Genomic DNA, 19635 nt, shown 5'->3' on the forward strand with positions numbered 1-19635 from the left:
ATCAGGTTTTCCGTTTCCCAGGTTCAAAGCAATGCTTTTATTTTTGTACCTATAATCTCTACATAGATCTCTGCGTAGTAGTTAAGGCACTAGGCTAGGAACTGGAGACTCTGAGTTCTAGTCCTGCTTTAGGGATGAAAGCCAGCTGGGTGACTTTGGGCCAGTCACCAGGAGATGGTGAGTTCTAGTCCCACTTTAGATCTGAAAGATAGCTAGGTGACTTTGAACCAATCTCCACGAGATAGTGAGTTCTAGTCCCGCCTTAGGTCTGAAAGATAGCTAGGTGACTTTGGGCCAGTCACCAGGAGATGGTGAGTTCTAGTCTCACCTTAGGCATGGAAGCCAGCTGGGTGACTTTGGACCAGTCACTAGGTGAGTTCTATCCCACCTTAGGTCGAAAGATAGCTAGGTGACTTTGGGCCAGTTACCAAGAGATGGTGAGTTCTAGTCCCGCCTTACACATGAAAGCCAGCGGGGTGACTTTGGGCTAGTTACTCTTTTTCAGTTCAGCTCACCTCACAGGATTATCTGTTAAGAGAATTTTAATTTCTCTATTGGTGAAAAATAAATCAGAAGCTCTCACAGTTGACTGCATTTAGCTGATTCAAAATAACTTTTTATATTTATATCAAAATATTTATAAATAAATATATCAAAATACCATACATTGTTCTTTACAGCAACATAGCTCAGTTGAAGACTTCTTACACAGAGATACAGAGACAAACCTGAGACTGGAAATCCAGCTCCTAACTCAATACTCTTTTGCACAGACTCAGTAGCACTTTCTTCACATTGGCTAACTGAGTTACCACATGACTCTTCCTGCTCATGAATATTCCAACATTATCGTTGTGGGGGAAATGGGAGGAGGAAGGAGTGTTAGATAAAGTATTGCGACCTTGAATTATTTATATAAAAATAATAAAGGCAGAATAAAAAATTAAAATTTAAAAAAAATATATTTCTCCAAGATCAACTTTGTGATTCTCTACAATAGGCATCTTACAGGGTGTGATGAGGATAATAAATGGGAAAAAAGCAGGGATGTAGACTGGCATCCTTCGATCATTTTTAAAATCTCTTTTCTGGCTTAGAACGTGCTTTTGTTTTGGTAACCATTTTTGCATAGTTTTTCCAAGGTCACCACTAAGGCTCTCTACAGAAACAGATGTGAAAACATTGGGAAATGACAACTACATTTAGCATTTGCATTAGGAACCAAAGGATAAGCTCTAAAAAGTGAGAGTAGAACAAATTACAAGTTGGAAAATGAATATCCTTTTGAAATGTTGACAGCTGCATGGAAAAAAAATTTGGGCAGGGGGGAAAACGAAATGAAGAAAACCGTCCTGTTTAAAAAAAAAAACTGTGTTAAAAAACAACAAAAATAACCTGTATGCTGTCCAGAATCACTGTGTGAAATGGCCAGCTATACAAATGTGATTAAACAAAGAAAGAAATGAAACTTGTACATTAAAACTTTCAAGCCCTAACTAGGGGACAGCGGATATACAAGGAAATCAAGACTGGAAATGAAAGAGAATGTATGGCAGTGGTTCTCAACCTTTTTAATGCCGCGACCCCCAACGGGTCGTAAGTCGAGAACTACTCAACCGGTCGTAAGTCGAGGACTACTCAACTGGTGCAGCACCATTTGAAGAATGGGACTTTTGGTGGGTTCAGCAGGGCAGAGACAGCCTGGACAATTCCTACTGGCTTTTGAAAGCCAATAGAATTAGACTCTATTCAAGAGTCTATTCTATTGGCTTTCAAAAGACAATAGAATAAAAGGGAGTAGCACAGCTAAGGAAAAGGGGGGAAAAAATGGCGGACTGCGTTGTTTGGCGACCCCCGTGAAATGGTCGTTTGACTCCAAATGGGTCCCGACCCACAAGTTGAGAACCACTGATGTATGGAGATTCTCAGTTATCCAGTCAAGAACTGAAGAAGCTTCTTGGATGAGAAGTGAAATGTCTTCAAGGAAAAACCAAGAAAGTCCAATTGCTTTTTGAAAAAGCATCTTTGGGACAAATGAAAGAAAACTAAATGAAAAAGAAGAAGGCATTTCAAGGGAAATCAGATTCAGAACTGAACAACAGCACAAAACAATCTAGGAAGCAACGTAAGGATAAAAATACAGTTATGCTAAAGATTTGTAAAAGAAAGAATCTAGCGAAGAATTATACTTCTGAGGGCTGAGTTAACACTGAGCTGAGAACAAATGGGCAGCTATTTGCTGGTAGCCTTCAATTCATAATCAATCATTCAGTGTCTGAAGTTACAACGGTGCTGCATGAAGAATCCTCAAAGTTGCAGCCATTGCAATGTCCCCATGATCATGTAACCATGATTGAAGGGCACAATAACCAGCTCGCCATTATAATAGTCGCAGTGCCCCACAGTCATGTGACCAGTATTTGTGATCTTCACTACTGGCTTCTGACAAGCAAGTCAATGGGGAAACAGCAGGAGGTCACAGATGCCAATCACAAGATGTCACCTGGCAATGGTCATCTGGCAAATGTCTGTAATTCACTTAACGACAACAACTGGAACTGCCTGGAGCTACCAGCATGAAAGTACATCGCTTAGGGACGGAGTTCCCAATCATTAATGGAGGACTACCAATTTTATTTGAAAAACCTCAAAAGTATTCCTTCAGCCACAAAAGGTCTAAAAATGATGCTTTTGTCTATATAAAACTGGAAAGGCATTACTATAATTAGGAAACACAGCAGTCGGTTTAAATCCCCCACAGATGTAGTGCTACTTGGGTGAGAATTTCAAGAGCAGTGATGACATTACTAAAAAAGAAATGCGCTTTTAAAAATGTACAATCTCTTCACCCTTGGGATTTGGAGAAAGGCTCCTTTGATGTTCTTAACGCCCTGCCAGAATTTTAGTCCTGTACATTCAGGAGCATCCTTTGCAGTCTAAAATTCAGCACCAGCAGCAAAATGAAGAAGGAACACTATTAAACACTGAAGACGCTGAATTGGAAGGCTATGTGAACCAGTGCACTATCTCCACATAAGGGTAACAATCAGCTGCGTAAAAACTGAGGCATGACAAAGTTTAAAGACCCTGGCAGGTTTGAGATGGGCAAAAATAAGAAAGGAGGGGAAAAGAGAAGTTGAAATGAGGCCTTGCAATATGCAATGTGTGTGCATTTTCAACGTGGAATGAAGGACCATTAAGAAAATGAATCGGATACCAAAATCTGAAAGTATCCTACATCAGCAGGCCCCAGCAAAGGCTGGATGTGCCCAGTGGCATATATAGAGAGACAACCGAAAAATGATTTTAAGAGGCAGCAAGGAAAACTGGCAGGAAAGAACTGCTCCTGAAGCAGAGGTGAGTTATAGAGAAGAATATGAATACAGCAACAGACTACATGAAAATTAGTTTCTGTGTGAGTCAGGGTGCATCAGGGGAGAAAATGAAAGATGGAGAAATATGCAGAGGAAGAAAATGGCAAGAATCATCAGCATGATGGGACTGAAATCAGAAGCAAGGGAGACAGGTGGGTCAATGTCTAGACAAGGTTTACACAGAGAAGGTGAACTGAAACCGGCTGGTAGAACTGAACTGATCTTTTCTACCCATCCTATCTGAAGTGGCAGGAGACACATGCTCTGCGCATTGTCAGCTACGAAGTATCAGCTGGTGGGGCTGAGAGGAGATCCTTTTCTGCCATAACACCCACCCTTTAGATCAGTGATCCCCAGGGACCAGTTTTGTGGAAAACAATTTTTCCACGGACAGGGGGAGGGGAAGAGGACTGCGCAACCTAGATCCCTCACATACAGTTTACAGTAGGATTCATGCTCCTATGAGAATCTAATGCCTGATGAGCTGAGGTGGACCTAGCGCTGGGGAGTGGCTGCAAATACAGATGAAGCTTCACTCACTTTCATGCTGCTCATCTCCAGCTGTGCAACTCAGTTCTTAACAAGTCATGGATTAGTAACAGTCCCTGGTTGAGGAGTAGTGGTCCTAAACCTGTTGGAATTTTGTTAACGCTTTGAAAGCTTGACTTTGTGTCCAAGTCTACAACCCTGGATGAGAGCCCATCCTGGATGTCTGGCTGATTGATTATATTATGACCTGCTGTTTGTGGTTATTTTTATTTTCTATTTTTACATTGTACATTTATGTATTTTATTCTAAGTCTCCTAGACTCACATAAAAGTATACTGATGACAAAGTGTTGATGTTACCTACACTGAAACATCTGCAAGAAAACAACCAAGATCACAGAACACCAAGAGCCCCTCACGTAAAAGTGAGGTGGACAACTGTACAAATCAAATAAATAAATGAATACTTCAAATGCTCTACTTGGTTACCAAATTAATTCATTTTCTGGATTAGCACAGTGCACTGCAGCAGAATCTGCAGAAGAGCTGAGTCTTCAGGCTAAGCCATAAAAACTGAACAAAAACATAACAAACTAGCTCTTTAACTAAGTTTGGTTACACACTTTGGGTGAAGCAAGCTGTTCACCGAGGCGTAAAGCAAGGAGAAAAAAAAAACCCTGAGATAAGTGAATGTTTCATCCAAGGAGAGAAGTATATAAATGGAGGCCCAAAAAAAGGTTGCAGGGGCTAAGCAGCAAGTGAGAAGGCAAGATCACGGGTGGGAAGATGCTTTAAGCAGGCTGCAAAGTGGGTGGGAGTAAATGACAAAAATGAAGTGTCAAGTGATGGAGGCAAGGATGAAGCAAGATTCAAGCGAGGGATAAAATATGCAAGCTAAAGAAATAAGGAAAGGGGATTCAGCTGCAAGGGGGGGTGTAGGAAAGTGACAAAAAACTTAAAAATGGGGATGTCGAAATGGGGGGGGGGGCAGGAGGAAGTCATAAGGGACTTCATAAGGGACTCAAGAGCCCAACTTTCTTTGTGGGAAAAAATGGACCACGGGAGCAAGTCTCCTTCCCCAACCCAAAGTGTCGACCCATTCCCCCACCTTTGCCAATCCAGGATGATGGGGATGGGAGTTCAAGGCATCCAGAAAGGACTACCATTGGCCCGATAGTCCCAAGCCATTTGGAAGGAGGCCAGTCAATCTCAAAGGCTGCGAGCCAGGGGAGTGGCAGCCTGACATCTCAAGACAGGCTGCTGGGAAGGATGGGCTTCTGTGCTGGAGGGATTGACCCCGCTCTCCCAGACACGCCCCCTTCGCCACGCCGGCTGGGAACGATGGGGAGTGGAGTCCGGGCCACAAACGAAGCGGAGGGATGAACCCAGGGTCCGCCCCGAAGAAGGATTTACAGGGGGATTTATTTACAGAGAGATTATTACCACGCTGGCGGCTGAGCCTCATTGGGGGGCTCCGTAGTCGGGAAGGGGAAAAGCCGCTCCGTCCGTCGGTTTCAGCCGGCCTGCTCGCTCACCCGCGCCGGCTCAGCTCCATCTGCGAGGAAACCACCGTAGTGCCGCCGCCGCCGCCAGCCTCACCCCCGCGGAAGCTCCCGCCGCGGCCACCGCCATCGCCCTCCGCCCCCACCTCGCCTCACCTCAGCGCGGCCGACTCCGGCCCGGCTGATTACGCGCCTCAGAACCGCCGGACAAGGGGAGGAGCCGGAGCGCGGGCGGGCCAACCGGCGGCTCCCGCGCGCGGCCCCTTTCGCCCAGCCGCCCAATCCGAGCCGGGCCTCGTGACCAGCCAAGATGGCGGCCCCGGCGGGCGGCGTGTGACCCAGCCGAGCCGCGACCTCGGCTCTTGGCGGGCCCCGAGCGGTGGCGGGTCGGTGAGGCTGAGCGAGGAGGACCCTGAGCGGGGAGGCCTTTCCGCTTGGCCAGGCTGAGGCTAGCGAAAGAGAAGCGCCTATAAAACGTAGGTGGAAGCTGCTGGGAAAGGGCCGGGACGCGTGGATGGGAAAACTCCGATGTTTTGTTTTGTTTTCCCCCTGCACGGTCGGTCTGTTGTCCTTTGCAGAAACTGGGAGGCCTTCCGGGCTGGCTTCTCTCCTGCCAAGCGGGCCTTAGGAACAACGCCCGGTGGCATGAGCGGGTGCAATGCAGGGATTGGTATTGCGGGGAAGACATCTCTAGCTGCGGCTTGGTGGGCTGCCTGCAAGACCTTCCGTTGCCCAACTGGGGAAGGTCCTGATGGCAAGCAAACCTCTCTAACCCGGGATTTCCACGCAGAGGTTGCTTTGAGTAAAAGAGGGGAGGGCGAGACGGTTCGCTGCTGGACCAGGACTTTGTGCGGCTGCAGCGCTGCTTACAAACAGTGCAGGTGGTTAGATCCTCCTGCATCGGGTGCGACTACCTAGTGCTGAAAGGGGTGGGTTGGTGGGAAGGAGTGGATGGACAGAAGTATTGAATAGGAGCTGGAAGGGACCTTGGAGATCATCTAGTCCAGCCCCCCCGCTTAAGCAGGAGTACCTACTACACCACCTCAAACAAGTGACTGTCCAGCCTCCTCTTAAAAACCTCCAGTGTTGGTGCGTCCATGATTTCTGGAGGCAACTTCTGTTCCACTGGTTGATTGTCCTCACTGTCAGGAAGTTTCTCGTTAGTTCCAGGTTGCTTCTCTCCATCAGTTTTCAACCATTGTTTCTCATCCTTCCCTCAGGTGCTCTGCTGAACAACCTGATCCCTTCTGAAGGAAGGAGTGGATGAACAGAAGGAAGGACTGGATGGATAGAAGGGAGGGAGGGATAGCGGGGAGGAAAATTGTGCTAATCTGTATGGATTATCTCCCTGGGGTTGATAAAGAACTCCAGTATAAATCAGAACACTGGAACGTGAGGTCAGCTTCTGCTCCTGAGAACAATCAAACTTTTACTTATTAAATTTATATGCTGCCCATCTCACTTGAAATGACAATTGTTGCCCTAGAACAGGGGTAGGCAACCCAAAACACTCAAAGAGCCACTTGAACCCGTTTCCCACCAAAAACAAAACACTGGGAGCCGCAAAACCCTTTTGATATCTAAAATGAAGATAACACTGCATATATCCTTTTTTATCTTTATTATAGGTGTTTTTTTTTTTGTGTGTGTGTGTGTGTGAGAGAGAGAGAGAGAGAGTTTGTGTGTGTGTGTATATACACACACAAATACACACACACACATTAAAAATAAAAGTAAAAATATGACTCTTGGGAATATCCATACTATTAAAACAATGATCACCAAGAGAATGCTTTAAGAGAATAAAATTACATACACACAAAGGTAAAAAAGGATATATGCAGTGTTATCTTCATTTTAGATGTCAAAAGAGTCTCTCTCTGTCTGTCTCCCTCCCTCCCTCCCTCTCTGCCCTTGGTCTGCCACTCCTCTTCCCCCACTCTCTTTCTTTCTCTCTCTTTCCTCTCTCTCTCTCCCCCTCCCCCCCTCTCTCTCTCTTTCTCTCTCTCTCTCTTTCTCCCCCCCCCCCCTATCTGCTGCTCACCTGGCAACCTTCAAGTTGTTCTCCAACAATCTCAGGGGTAAGCAACCTCGTCTCTTTTATGACTCATGGACTTCAACTCCCAGAATTCCTGAGTCAGCCTAGCTGGGCTAGCTAGCTCTCTCCTGCCCTTCCTGCTTCCTGCAGAGACGCAGCAAAGGGAGGAGCTCCGCCCAGAAAGCTTTTCAGCTTCTCGGAGAACACTGAGTGCACTCTCTTTTTTACACACACACACACACACACACACACAAAACACACACAGAAAGAGAGAGAGAGAGAAGCAGGGAAGTGCAATTGCCTCTCTCTGTCTCTGTCTCTCTCTGCAAAGGCAGAGGAGGCTGGGAGCCACAGGGGAAGGCTCAAAGAGCCGCATGCGGCTCCGGAGCCGCAGGTTGCCGACCTGTGCCCTAGAACAAGGTTTCCCAACCTATGAGGTGCAGACAGGAGTCCAGGGGAAGCGAGAAGAACCTTTTTAGCTACATTGTAACTTTTGATATAGTTTAGCTCAGTGGTTCTCAACCTTTTTAATGCCGTGACCCCCAACCGGTCGTAAGTCAAGGACTACTCAACCGGTCGTAAGTCAAGGACTACTCAACTGGTGCAGCACTGTTTGCAGAATGGGACTTTTGGTGGGCTCAGCAGGGCAGAGACAGCCTGGACAATTCCTATTGGCTTTTGAAAGCCAATAGAATTAGACTCTATTCAAGAGAGTTCATTCTATTGGCTTTCAAAAGCCAATAGAATAAAAGGGAGTAGCACAGCTAACGAAAAGGGGGGAAAAAGTGGCGGACTGTGTTGTTTGGCGAGCCCTGTGAAATGGTCGTTCGACCCCAAATGGGGTCCCGACCCACAGGTTGAGAACCACTGGTTTAGCTGCTAATTTCCATAGCATTGTTCCTTCTCTCAGTTCATTACATATTCAATTTCATATAATCCATCTTTTTCAAAGTTTCATGGCCTCGTTTTCAGTTTTTCTTTGTGTTCATTTCGGGGCTTGGATTTGTAGGGGAGGTGTGATGGCAAAAAGTTTAGGAACACTTTGTAAAATGTTTCCCAGCAGTTTGAAGGCAATTGTGATTTAGCATACCTAAAAGCATTGTCCATGTGCATGTACTTTGCATCTTCAAATCAGTTTTATTTTTTATTAAATCTTAAAAATAACACAAATGTAAAGAAAACAAAGTAAAAATAAAGAGGAGGGAGGGAGGGGCTTCTGATCTTTACAGTATGCCAGTGCATATAAAACTAGATAGGAATGAAAGAAAAAAATGAATGTAGGGCATTGGAGCTGAGTATTTTGACTGATTGACCTGTGTTTCAGGAAGTTACTAAAGTAAATTGAGATCTTTTGCAGTTCATTTTCCAGCATAGATGGTTTCAGCTGTTTAGACTTAACAATAGGATTTTGAGCAGGATTTTGGTGTATAAGAATTTATTTGGTTCTCTGATGCTCTCAAACAAATGGGCTTTTACCAATAAATCTGTTTATTCAATTTATATAGCTGCCAAATTCAGTCAAGTGACTCTGGACAGCTTTCAATTTAGTTATTGGTTTGGCCATTGGTAATAACAAAAACAAACCTTCATAAATGTGGCATATAAATAAAAACATTAACAAAATACATTACAATGTAAAAAAACAGTGAAAACATTAAAACACTGTCGTTCCAGCAAATAAAATATCAGAAAGCATTAGAAACTTTTGATATAGTTTAGCTACTCATTTCCATAGCATTGTTCCTTCTCTCAGTTCATTACATATTCAATTGCATAGGAATCAAGCCAAAATGATTTCCTTATCAAAAGGGGATCCAGGAATTTCCCACATGCTGAAGGGAAATAGAGCAGGGCTTTTTAACCAGAGGTACGGGTACCACCTGTGGTACATTGGCGCCTGGCAGGTGGTACGCGACCATCCTAGAAAAGTAGCGGGGGAGGGGAATGAGAACCCTGCCAGGCGGGCAGGCAGGTGTCTTGCTCGGCTGTGGCTTGGTGGGCACTTTTTTCAGTGCCATTGTAACTTAGAACAGTACCTAAGCGAACTGTTGTAAGTTGAGGACTACCTGTACTTTATCACTTTTTTCCTTTTTTGGGTAGGGGGGTCATCAAGTTTTTGACACCTTGTTAGGAGACTGGTGGTACTCGGATATTGTCATATCCTAAAAGTGGTACAGTAGGTGAAAAGGTTAAAAAGCCCTGAAATAGAGCACTACAATAAATAATGGGTAAAACCTATAATTTCCTTGGAGCAAGGACAGAGCACATATTTACATGGGATATTGAGAAACTGGCCCTCTGTAGTTGTTTATGCCCTTTGCTGGAATGGTAGTTTGTAAATGTTGCTCAGAGGGATGGCACGGTAAGGTATTTTTTTTTGTTTGTTTTATTAAGTGCATGCCAAGAGACAATTTTGTGATAATTTGACATACAGCACCCTATTTTTGTATATATACTTTGGAAGTGCTGCAGACTTTGAACAGGAACAATGAACTTCTAAGCTACTCCGTGTTGTTGTTAATTGCAAAGTCGTATCCGACCCATCGCGACCCCATGGACAATGTTCCTCCAGGTCTTTCTGTCCTCTACCATCTTCTGGAGTCCATTTAAGTTCACACCTACTGCTTCAGTGACTCCATCCAGCCATCTCATTCTCTGTTGTCCCGTTCTTCTATTGCCCTCAATCTTTCCCAGCATTAGGCCCTTCTCCAGTGAGTCCTTCCTTCTCATTAGGTGGCCAAAGTATATGAGTTTCAACTTCAGGATCTGGCCTTCTAAAGAGCAGTCGGGGTTGATCTCTCCTAAGATTGACCAGTTTGAACGCCTTGCAGTCCAAGGGACTCACAGGAGTCTTCTCCAGCACCATAGTTCAAAGGCCTCAATTCTTTGGCGCTCAGCCTTTCTTATGGTCCAACTTTCACAGCCCTACATTGCAACTGGGAAAACCATGGCCTGGACTATACACACAGGGTGATGTCTCTGCTTTTTAGTATGCTGTCTAGATTTGCCATAGCTTTCCTCCCCAGGAGCAAGCGTCTTTTAATTTCTTGGCTGCAGTCCCCATCTGAGGTGATCTTGGAGCCCAGAACAATAAAATCTGTCACTACCTCCATTTCTTCCCCATCTATTTGCCAGGAATTGAGAGGGCCGGATGCCATGATTTTGGTTTTCTTAATGTTGAGTTTCAAGCCTACTTTTGCACTCTCCTTCTTCACCCGCATCAAGAGGCTCCTTACAGCAGCTTAATTTTCCAGGTTCCCTCCCTGCTTTAAGGAATCTGTTAATTGCTGAAAATCGAAAATGAATCTTAAAAGCACTTTTTTCAGGCTTAGGCAAAAGTGGAGATCCAACATACTATTAAGAAGCGTTACTGAAGCATTATAATACTATTTTATATGTTCTCTTTTAATCTCCTTTATTTTCTCAATGCTCCAGAGATTAAAATGACAGGGAAAGAATTTCTGGACCATCCTATGGAGAAAATGATCAATAATTCAAGAAGAATCTCAGAAGCCACCTGGGAAAAGATGTTTGAAAAACTGCCTGCACAAGATCAGTGAGTACTAACACTTTGCAAATATCTGAGTACAGGTAGTCCTCGACTTACAACCTTTTGTTTAGTGACCAGTTGAAATTACAACGGCACTGAAAAAAGTGACTTATGACCATTTTTCACACAACCGTTGCAGCATCCCCATGGTCATGTGATCAAAATTTGGACGCTTGGCAATTTGCTCATTTTTATGACGATTGCAATGTCCCGGGGTCACGTGATCGCCTTTTGCGATCATTTGACGAGCAATGTTAATGGGGAAAGACAGATTCACTTTACAATTGTGTTACTACCTCCACAACTGCAGTGATTCATCTGACTGGCAAGAAAGATCACAAAATGGGGCAAAACTCAGTTAACAACTGTCTTGCTTGCAACAGAAATTTTGGGCTCAAGTGTGGTTATACATCAAGGATTACCTGGATTTCCTTTTGACAGTTCCACTTTCAAGACACTCAGGAATCTGCACCCTGATAATGCGGTGCAAATAGTTAAGAAAATATTATTTTCTGAGCCTCCAGAATACAGCAGAAAATGCTGCATAAAGACCAAAATTCAAGCTTATTGTCTGTGTTCGCCTTTTATTTTCTGCTGGCAATAAATGGCTGCTAATTTGACAAAGGATGCTCATTTCAATAGGACTTTTGTTTGCCTAAAAATGTCAGACTTCAGCAGAAATTGTAGTCTTATTGCCCCCACTTAATGACCCGATTGCTTTTAATAGAAAATGTACCTATCATGAAGCTAGTCCTCATGAATACGTCATGAGATTCTATACTAGTTTAGGCTTTCAGAGTGAAAGTATTTGCTTTCCTTTTTTTATTCTTTTGCTATAGTGTGTGATGCACTCTGCTGATCAGCAGGTTAGTGTTCTAGTCATTGGTGATGGCAGCGGCAATAATAACTTCTCTTCTACAGAAGTTTCTTCCAAAATGGAGGTCTCATCCTCGCCTTCAATTCAAGTCTCCTTGCCTTGATATCTAATAACTCGTTTAGGAAGATTCTGCACGTCACACAGGCTCGTTATTCAACAGTTGCAGCGATGTCCTTAATGCCATTCACCATAACTACAGTTGGTTATGAGGCCATAGTAAAACACTCTTTGATGACAGGTATGTGTTGACTTCATCCAAATAATTCAGTAAGCTTTTAGTTTTCTGTAATAACTATTCCGATATTTCTAGCATGGCACAGACCTTACCTTCACTGAGCCAAATTGGACTCCATCCTCCATGTGTAAGTTTCCTTTCTTTCAATTATGCCCACAAAACAGTAAAATAGTGTGTAATAGTTAAGTAAGATCCTGGTACTTACTGCTCCAGACAAGATAAACCTTATATGCCACTGTATTTTAAAGTTACAACTCCAATTCTTACAACTTTCTTTTTTTCCATTCGCTGGACTGTACAATTCCTAGAATAATTTCCGAAATACTTAACGTTTTATCATGCTTGGTTAGGGTGCTGGAATGCATTTCCGCTTTCAAAGCTTCCATTTTCAAAAAGATTCTGAGCAGCTTACAATATTTTAAAAAACAGAACTTAAAAACACAGTTGGAAACCCAACCACCCAGACAAAACAGTAGCATTCATAAAGACTTGACAAGAGGTCAAACTCCCAATTCAGGCTAACATAGTGATGTCTTAAGAAACTTGAAATATCCAGGATGCTGAGAGTGGTCATTGTTATGTGTCTTTGGTGAATGCTGTTTATTAGAAGTTGTGTCTTTTCAATAAAGAACTAGGGACTGCAACAGACTAGGCACGCTTTCTGAGTCTCATAAGATGACAACAGTTAACTAACTGGACCTGGAGCACACCTATTCTGCCTATTCATATGGGTAGAAATGACTGGACGCAAATGGGCCCTCAAATAGCCAGGCCCTTTTCCGTGAAAATCTAGCACTTTGAGTTGCGTCTGGAAGCCTTGTGTCAACTTGTGCATGATGACTAGCTCCTTCAATTGTGCCTGGAAACCATGTGCCAACTTGTGGAGCTTGCCCAACAGCAATGATACATGGACATAACAAGAAGCTCCCATTACTGTTGAGGCTGCTGCATTTTGGAACAGCCAAAGCTTCTGGATAGCCCTCAATGGCAGATCCATGTACAGCACCTTGCAATACTTCAATTGCAAGGTAACCAGATTACTGGAAATTACTCAAGTTTTTACATGAAGATACATGTCTTAAGCTTACTCTTTTCTCTTACTCTGCTACCTTGTGGAGAATTGGGCTTTTACTCTCCTGAAGTTCTGCCTGTTCTAAGGCAGAAGCATTCAATATGCGTATTTTCCAAAGCCTTTTATAATCCGTTTTATGAAACATTCTTTAAGAAATTACTGACAAAACTAAAGCAGCATTGGAAAAGACATCAGCAACAAAATTAAGACAGGCATCAATGTAGTTTGGACAATCTCTATTTTTCTGATAGTATTGCAACCAAACTAAACTGCTTTTTAAATACAGTATTGTTCCTCTAATCCATTGTTTCTCAGCCTTGGCAGCTTTTTAAGATATGTGGAATTCAATTCCCAGAATTCCCCAGCCAATTCTGGGAGTTGAAGTCCACACATCTTAAAAGTTGCCAGGGCTGGCTGAGAAAAACTGATTAAAGGCGCATAAATAATCTGTGTTCAGACCAATCCAAGGCCAGGAAAGTTAGGCATCTCATTCAAACTTGTTCTGAGTGTTCTCCTGCAATAGAAATCTGAAACAATTTCATGTTCCTTCATGTTTTGATTAGGATCACCAGAAAGGGCGATACACATTCTGGAGCTACTTATTACACAACTTACAGAAAACTGGCTAAGATAGTTAACATTCCTAAAGATTTGCTCCCATACTTTAAAAATAATTAAAATAACCCTGGGCCATTTACTATGCAGGCCATGTAGTACAACTTGGAATGGATTGCTGTGGTAATTTATGGAACAGTGAATGAATGACTGCACATTTCCTTTGACAAATCTAGACATTTCTTCCACTGGAATTGCGGGCCACTTTAAATGTTCCAGTGGAGCGTGGAACATAGCATTTTATGCCACATGCTCCATACCTAATCCCACAAGAGGAACATCATCAGCATGCAGCATGTCCATTGCATTTTTTGGGGGAAAGGATTTTAAACCACAAATACTCAGTTCAGTTCATTGTTGTTTCAGGCAATTTAAACTGTGAAATCTGTGCTATGGTGAGAGGAAGTTTAGTAGGAGCTGTCATAGGCTATTTCTACCCCATAATTATCGCACTGCCTCTGAATGCATTGCTGGCTACAAGGTATGTTTCAACCGCATTGTTATATTAAGCATTCTTTTAGTGTTTTATTTGCAGGAACCAAGATTGTGTTTTGCTTGTATTTGGAAATGGGTTTTTGTTGATACCCTGTTTCCCTGAAAGTAAGGCCTACCCCCAAAATAAGCCCTAGCTTGATTTTGGGGGTGGGCCTAATATAAACCCTACCCCAAAAATAAACCCTAGTTTTGGGGTAAGGCACACACTTAAAAATCAAGCTGGGGGGAGGGTTGGATCTGCCCCATGCGCCCCGCACCACTTACCTTGCAGCCAGGCCTCTCCTTGTCGGCCCACTTCTTCTGTGGCCTCTTCTGCAGCCAGGCCTGCATTTCTCAGTCAGGCCTGCATTTCTGGAAAAGCCACTGCAGCCAAGAACCGAGCTATGGATTGAATCCATAACTCGATACTCGGCTGCAGAGGCCTTCCGGAAAGACCTGACTGCAAAATGCAGGCCAGGATACAACTGCAGAATGAAGCTGCTCCTTCAGCTGCAGAAGAAGTGGACCAGCTGGGCAGGGCTGTCAGTGCCTGGTGCCTCTTTTGGAGGCAAAAACAAAACAAAACAAAGTAAGACCCAGTCTTATTTTGGGGAAAACATGGTATTAACCATTTGCTTGGAAACCAAATGAATTACCAAACAGTGTGCTTTGAGTATTATAAACTTCCATTTTCTGGCATTTCTGTGCATAATTACAAAAATCCTATTTATCTATTACTTCTATTTTGTTAGATAATCTGTTTTCATATATAAGCATTCACTGGTGATCTTTCACTGTTGAACTTTGTGTAATAAAATCATGGGGGTGTAAGCATTAATTCTATGTAATTATCCAACACGATCGTGTAGATTATAGGATTCTGTGCCTTCCCGTCTTATGTACTAAATTATTTTCTTAATTTAAATGCTTTCTCAACTTCATAAGAATATGGGGAGTCCTTGGCTCATGAGGACCACTGGGATCAGAATCGTTACTGCAATTCATTACGCAGCTTCCAACTTCCTGCTTGTGGGAAGGCTGCAGAAAATGTCGGAAATCATGATCACATGACCATGGGACATTGCAATCTTGTAAACTTGAGCTGGGTTCCAATCACATGGCCATGGGGATGCTGCAGATGGCTGGAACTCAAAGTCCTGTGATAAATCCCCCAAATGCACCAATGTAACTTTGAATGGTCGCTGAAACAAGTGGTCATAAAACAAGGACTACCAAGGGAACAGGGTTCCAGAATGTTGTTGTTGTTGTTGTAGTAGTAGTAACAATAATAATAAAGTTGGAAGGGACCTTGGAGGCCCTCTAGTCCAACCCCCTGCTCAGGCAGGAAACCCTACACCATTTCGGACAAATGGCTGTTCAGTCTTTTCTTAAAAACCTCCAGTGTTGGAGCATTCACCGCTTCTGGAGGCAGGTTGTTCCACTGGTTAATTGTTCTAACTGTCAGGAAGTTTCTCCTTAGTTCTAGGTTGCTTCTCTCCTTGATGAATGAAAATTAAAATCCATTATTGCAAAAGCTTTACACCTATATCTATAACCTTCTTTATACAGGTAGTCCTCAACCTACAACCACAATTGAGCCATTGCTAAGCATGTCAGTTATTAAGTGAGGTTTGGCCCGTTTTACAATCTTTCTTGCCACAGTTGTTAAGTGAATCACTGCAGTTGCTAAGCTAGTAATACGTCTGTAAAGCAAGTTTGGCTTCCCCATTGACTTTTTGCCTGTTGGAAGGTTGCAAAAGGTGATCCCTTGACCCGGGACACGGCAATCGTCATGAGCTAGTTGCCAGTGTTGATCACGTGACCACGGGGATGCAGTTCACTAAGTGTGAAAAATGGGTCACGGGTCACTTTTTTTAATGCCATCGCAACTTCAATCGGTCATTAAACAAATGGTTGCAAGTTGAGATCTACCCGTACCCTCCTTTCTATAACATTAGCTTCATACTCAAGGATGGTCAATTTTAGAAAGAAGCTGTCAGCAATTTATTTCCTTCTCAACAGTAGAGTCTGTTTTAAAGTGGGAAATGGGTCCTTTTTAAAGAGCGACAAAGCTGTAATTCCTAAGTTACGCTTCGTAACATTTTCTCTCTTCTAGGTACTATACTGCTCCCTTGCCAAGCAAAGAGAATGCAATGCGATTCTGGGTAGCGCTTAGCAAGCCCATTTTCAAAAAGATGAGGTTTGGTGCTTTCATCCAAGTGGCACTTGGAGCATACCTTGGCTCAAGACATCATGAAATATATCTCAAAATGATCAACATGCCTGAACCCGGAAGGGATCCTCAGGAAATCGGAGAATAAAACTTAAAAGGTGTTTAGCTTTTTATTTGACTGAAATTCTTTCAAGATTTGGATAACTTCTGAACATTCTAGTCTGGTTTAGGTCATTTATATCAACTTCATTGAAAAAGGGAAAATTGAGACACACACACACATACGCACATCCCTAGAAGTATCTTAAAGGGATCAACCTCTGATGCTGTACCGCAGTGTTTCCCAAACTTGACAATTTAAAGGCATGTGGCTTCAACTCCCAGAATTGCTGGCGTTGCTGGCTGTGGAATTCTGGGAGTTGAAGTCCACATGCCTTAAAATTGTCAAGTTTGGGAAACACTGCTGTACCGCAAGATAGTAACCAACAACACTGGGTGAATGAGAAAAGCAACAGCTAAACCAGTGGTTCTCCACCTTTTTAATGCCGCGACACCCCAACCGGTCATAAGTCGAGAACTACTCAACCGGTCGTAAGTCGAGGACTACTCAACTGGTGCAGCACCGTTTGCAGAATGGGACTTGTGGAGGGCTCAGCAGGGCAGAGACAGCCTGGACAATTCCTATTGGCTTTTGAAAGCCAACAGAATTAGACTCTATTCAAGAGAGTCTATTCTATTGGCTTTCAAAAGCCAATAGAATAAAAGGGAGTAGCACAGCTAAGGAAAAGGGGGGGAAAATGGCGGACTGCGTTGTTTGGCGACCCCCGTGAAATGGTCGTTCGACCCCAAATGGGGTCCCGACCCACAGGTTGAGAACCACCGAGTTAAACTTTTGGGGAGGGATGTCAAGATGTACTGCTGAAAAAGTATGTTGTTGTTGTTAATTGCGAAGTCGTGTCCGACCCATCGCGACCCCATGGACAACGCTCCTCCAGGTCTTCCTGTCCTCCACCATCCTCTGGAGTCCATTTAAATTCACACCTACTGCTTCAGTGACTCCATCCAGCCATCTCATTCTCTGTCGTCCCCTTTTTCTATTGCCCTCAATCTTTCCCAGCATTAGGCCCTTCTCCAGTGAGTCCTTCCTTCTCATTAGGTGGCCAAAGTATTTGAGTTTCAACTTCAGGATCTGACCTTCTAAAGAGCAGTCAGGGTTGATCTCTTCTAGGTAGGACTGACCGGTTTGAACGCCTTGCAGTCCAAGGGACTCGCAGGAGTCTTCTCCAGCACCATAATTCAAAGGCCTCAATTCTTTGCGCTCAGCCTTTCTTATGGTCCAACTTTCACAGCCATACATTGCAACTGGGAAAACCATGGCCTGGACTATACGCACTTTTGTTGGCAGGGTGATGTCTCTGCTTTTTAGTATGCTGTCTAGATTTGCCATAGCTTTCCTCCCCAGGAGCAAGCGTCTTTTAATTTCTTGGCTGCAGTCCCCACCTGAGGTGATCTTGGAGCCCAGAAAAATAAAATCTGTCACTACCTCCATTTTTTCCCCATCTATTTGCCAGGAATTGAGAGGGCCGGATGCCATGATTTTGGTTTTCTTAATGTTGAGAATGCATCCAATTCATAGAGCCCTTCCCGGAGCGCATGAAGAGCACTCAACAATATTTTCTAGATTGCTGATCTATACACGGGAGAGTAGAGACAAGTATTTCCTCTGTTATTTCCACAATACAAAACAAAATGGAGGGCAATTTAATGCAAGAGTCCAGCAATAATTCAACCTACCCAGTGAATAAAAAATGCTAACATAGCTAACAATATAGGCTGTCTTCAACTTACAACCAATTGCTTAACAACAGCTCAAAGTGACAACAAGCCTCCCCAGAGGTAATCGCAACTCATTTTGCAAAATCCCATAGTGCATATCTGTTTCTCAGTCAAGGGAGTCAGCATTGTCCAAACATGTTTCTGTGGCCATGTGGTCAGCATGACTATGCCAGGGCCTGCTTCTTGAAACAAACTGCGTTGTCTGAACTTAATATGAACATCCTCCTAGTCAATAAAACGTATTGCAGTTTCTTGTATTTATAAAAACTGACAAAAATATCAGCCATAAATACCAAACTTCGTGGAATTGACAGGGGGAAAAAAAAACCCAAATGCATAAATATAATCAAGCACTGAGCAAAGTACTGACCCCAAATGTTTAAATGGCTGCTTCAAATTTTAACTCTATGAACAAAATTAAACTAAACGCTGTTTTGGTAGTACCAAATTGTTTTTCAACGAAATGTGAGTTTGCACAAGGCTTACCTCAGAGATATCTAACCTTAAGAACTTTTAAGATGTGTCAAGTTCTACTCCCAGAATTCTGGGAGTTGAGATCTTAAAACTGCCACAGTTGGACACCCCTGGCTTAGCTAAAAGGTTTCGGGGGGGAGGTTTGTGCCTGTATGGCTTTGGGAGAAAAAATTGGGGGAGGCTCTTACTGCCATTTTTTTTTTTTTCAGGAAGAAAACACAAATGGGGGAAAAGAATGAGTTCGCCTTGAGGTCCAGAGAAGCTGGGATGACAGGCATTTTTAATATGTGGCACATCAAGAATTAGAATGCATGGAATCATGCAACAACCTTGTTTTGAATACGGGTAGTCCCCGACTTAACAACCACAATTGGGACCAGAATTTCTAAGGCAGTTCTTAAATGAGTTGCGCCCGATTTTACAACCATTTCTGCCACAATTAAGTGCACTGCTGCAGTTAAATGAATCATCTGGTTAAGTGAATCTGAATTTCCTCATTGACTTTGCTTGTTAGAAGCCAGCTGGGAAGGCTACGACTGTCATAAATGCATACACGCCTGAATTTTGACAATGTGACACAGAGATAACGCCAATGGTTGTTAAGTGTGAGCACCGGCTATAAGTCACTTTTTTCCAATGCCATGGTAACTCTGAACAGATGCTAAATGAATGATTGAAAGTTGAGAACTACCTGTAAGGATTTTGTTTTTGTTTTTTTAATCAGCAGCCTGTTTCGCAGGGAAGGTGGGGGAAATACACACAGTACACTTTTGAGTTGGTATAATTCAGCCACAGCTGAAGTATGTCATTGCACATACTTAATTTTTTTAGTGACCAACATTTGCAAAATTATTTGTGAATGCAGAAGTGCTGGGTTTGCTCATTGTTGTTTAAACCTTGTCACTGTTTTTTTTTTAATCTTGTGT

At 43.2% G+C, this 19635-nt stretch overlaps 2 protein-coding genes across 10 annotated transcripts in view; one reads left to right on the forward strand and one right to left on the reverse strand.

Annotated features, from left to right (window-relative positions):
* Positions 1-5574, reverse strand: part of LOC120314980 (disks large homolog 2-like) — an 899194-nt gene extending 893620 nt beyond the window's left edge. For 3 of the 9 annotated variants that reach the window (XM_039358599.1, XM_039358595.1, XM_039358601.1), the window contains exon 1: positions 5307-5571. In XM_039358599.1, coding sequence (XP_039214533.1) covers positions 5307-5328 — 22 coding nt within the window. In that variant the 5' untranslated portion in view covers positions 5329-5571. Of the gene's footprint in view, positions 1-5306 lie in introns of all 9 variants that reach the window. The other 6 variants (XM_039358598.1, XM_039358592.1, XM_039358593.1 and 3 more) reach the window with 4 other exon arrangements.
* A 108-nt stretch (positions 5575-5682) lies between these two features.
* On the forward strand, positions 5683-19396 carry LOC120314983 (transmembrane protein 126A-like). Its single transcript, XM_039358611.1, has 6 exons — positions 5683-5841; positions 10839-10959; positions 11875-12068; positions 14119-14233; positions 16343-16557; positions 18919-19396. The coding sequence occupies exons 2-5, from the start codon at positions 10847-10849 to the stop codon at positions 16545-16547; spliced, it is 627 nt and encodes a 208-aa protein (XP_039214545.1). The 5' UTR covers positions 5683-5841; positions 10839-10846; the 3' UTR covers positions 16548-16557; positions 18919-19396.
* Positions 19397-19635: the final 239 nt, after the last annotated feature.

The sequence above is a fragment of the Crotalus tigris genome, unplaced genomic scaffold (assembly GCF_016545835.1).
Source record: "Crotalus tigris isolate CLP2741 ecotype Arizona unplaced genomic scaffold, ASM1654583v1 scf7180000019031.1477733, whole genome shotgun sequence".
Taxonomy (NCBI): Eukaryota; Metazoa; Chordata; class Lepidosauria; order Squamata; family Viperidae; genus Crotalus; species Crotalus tigris.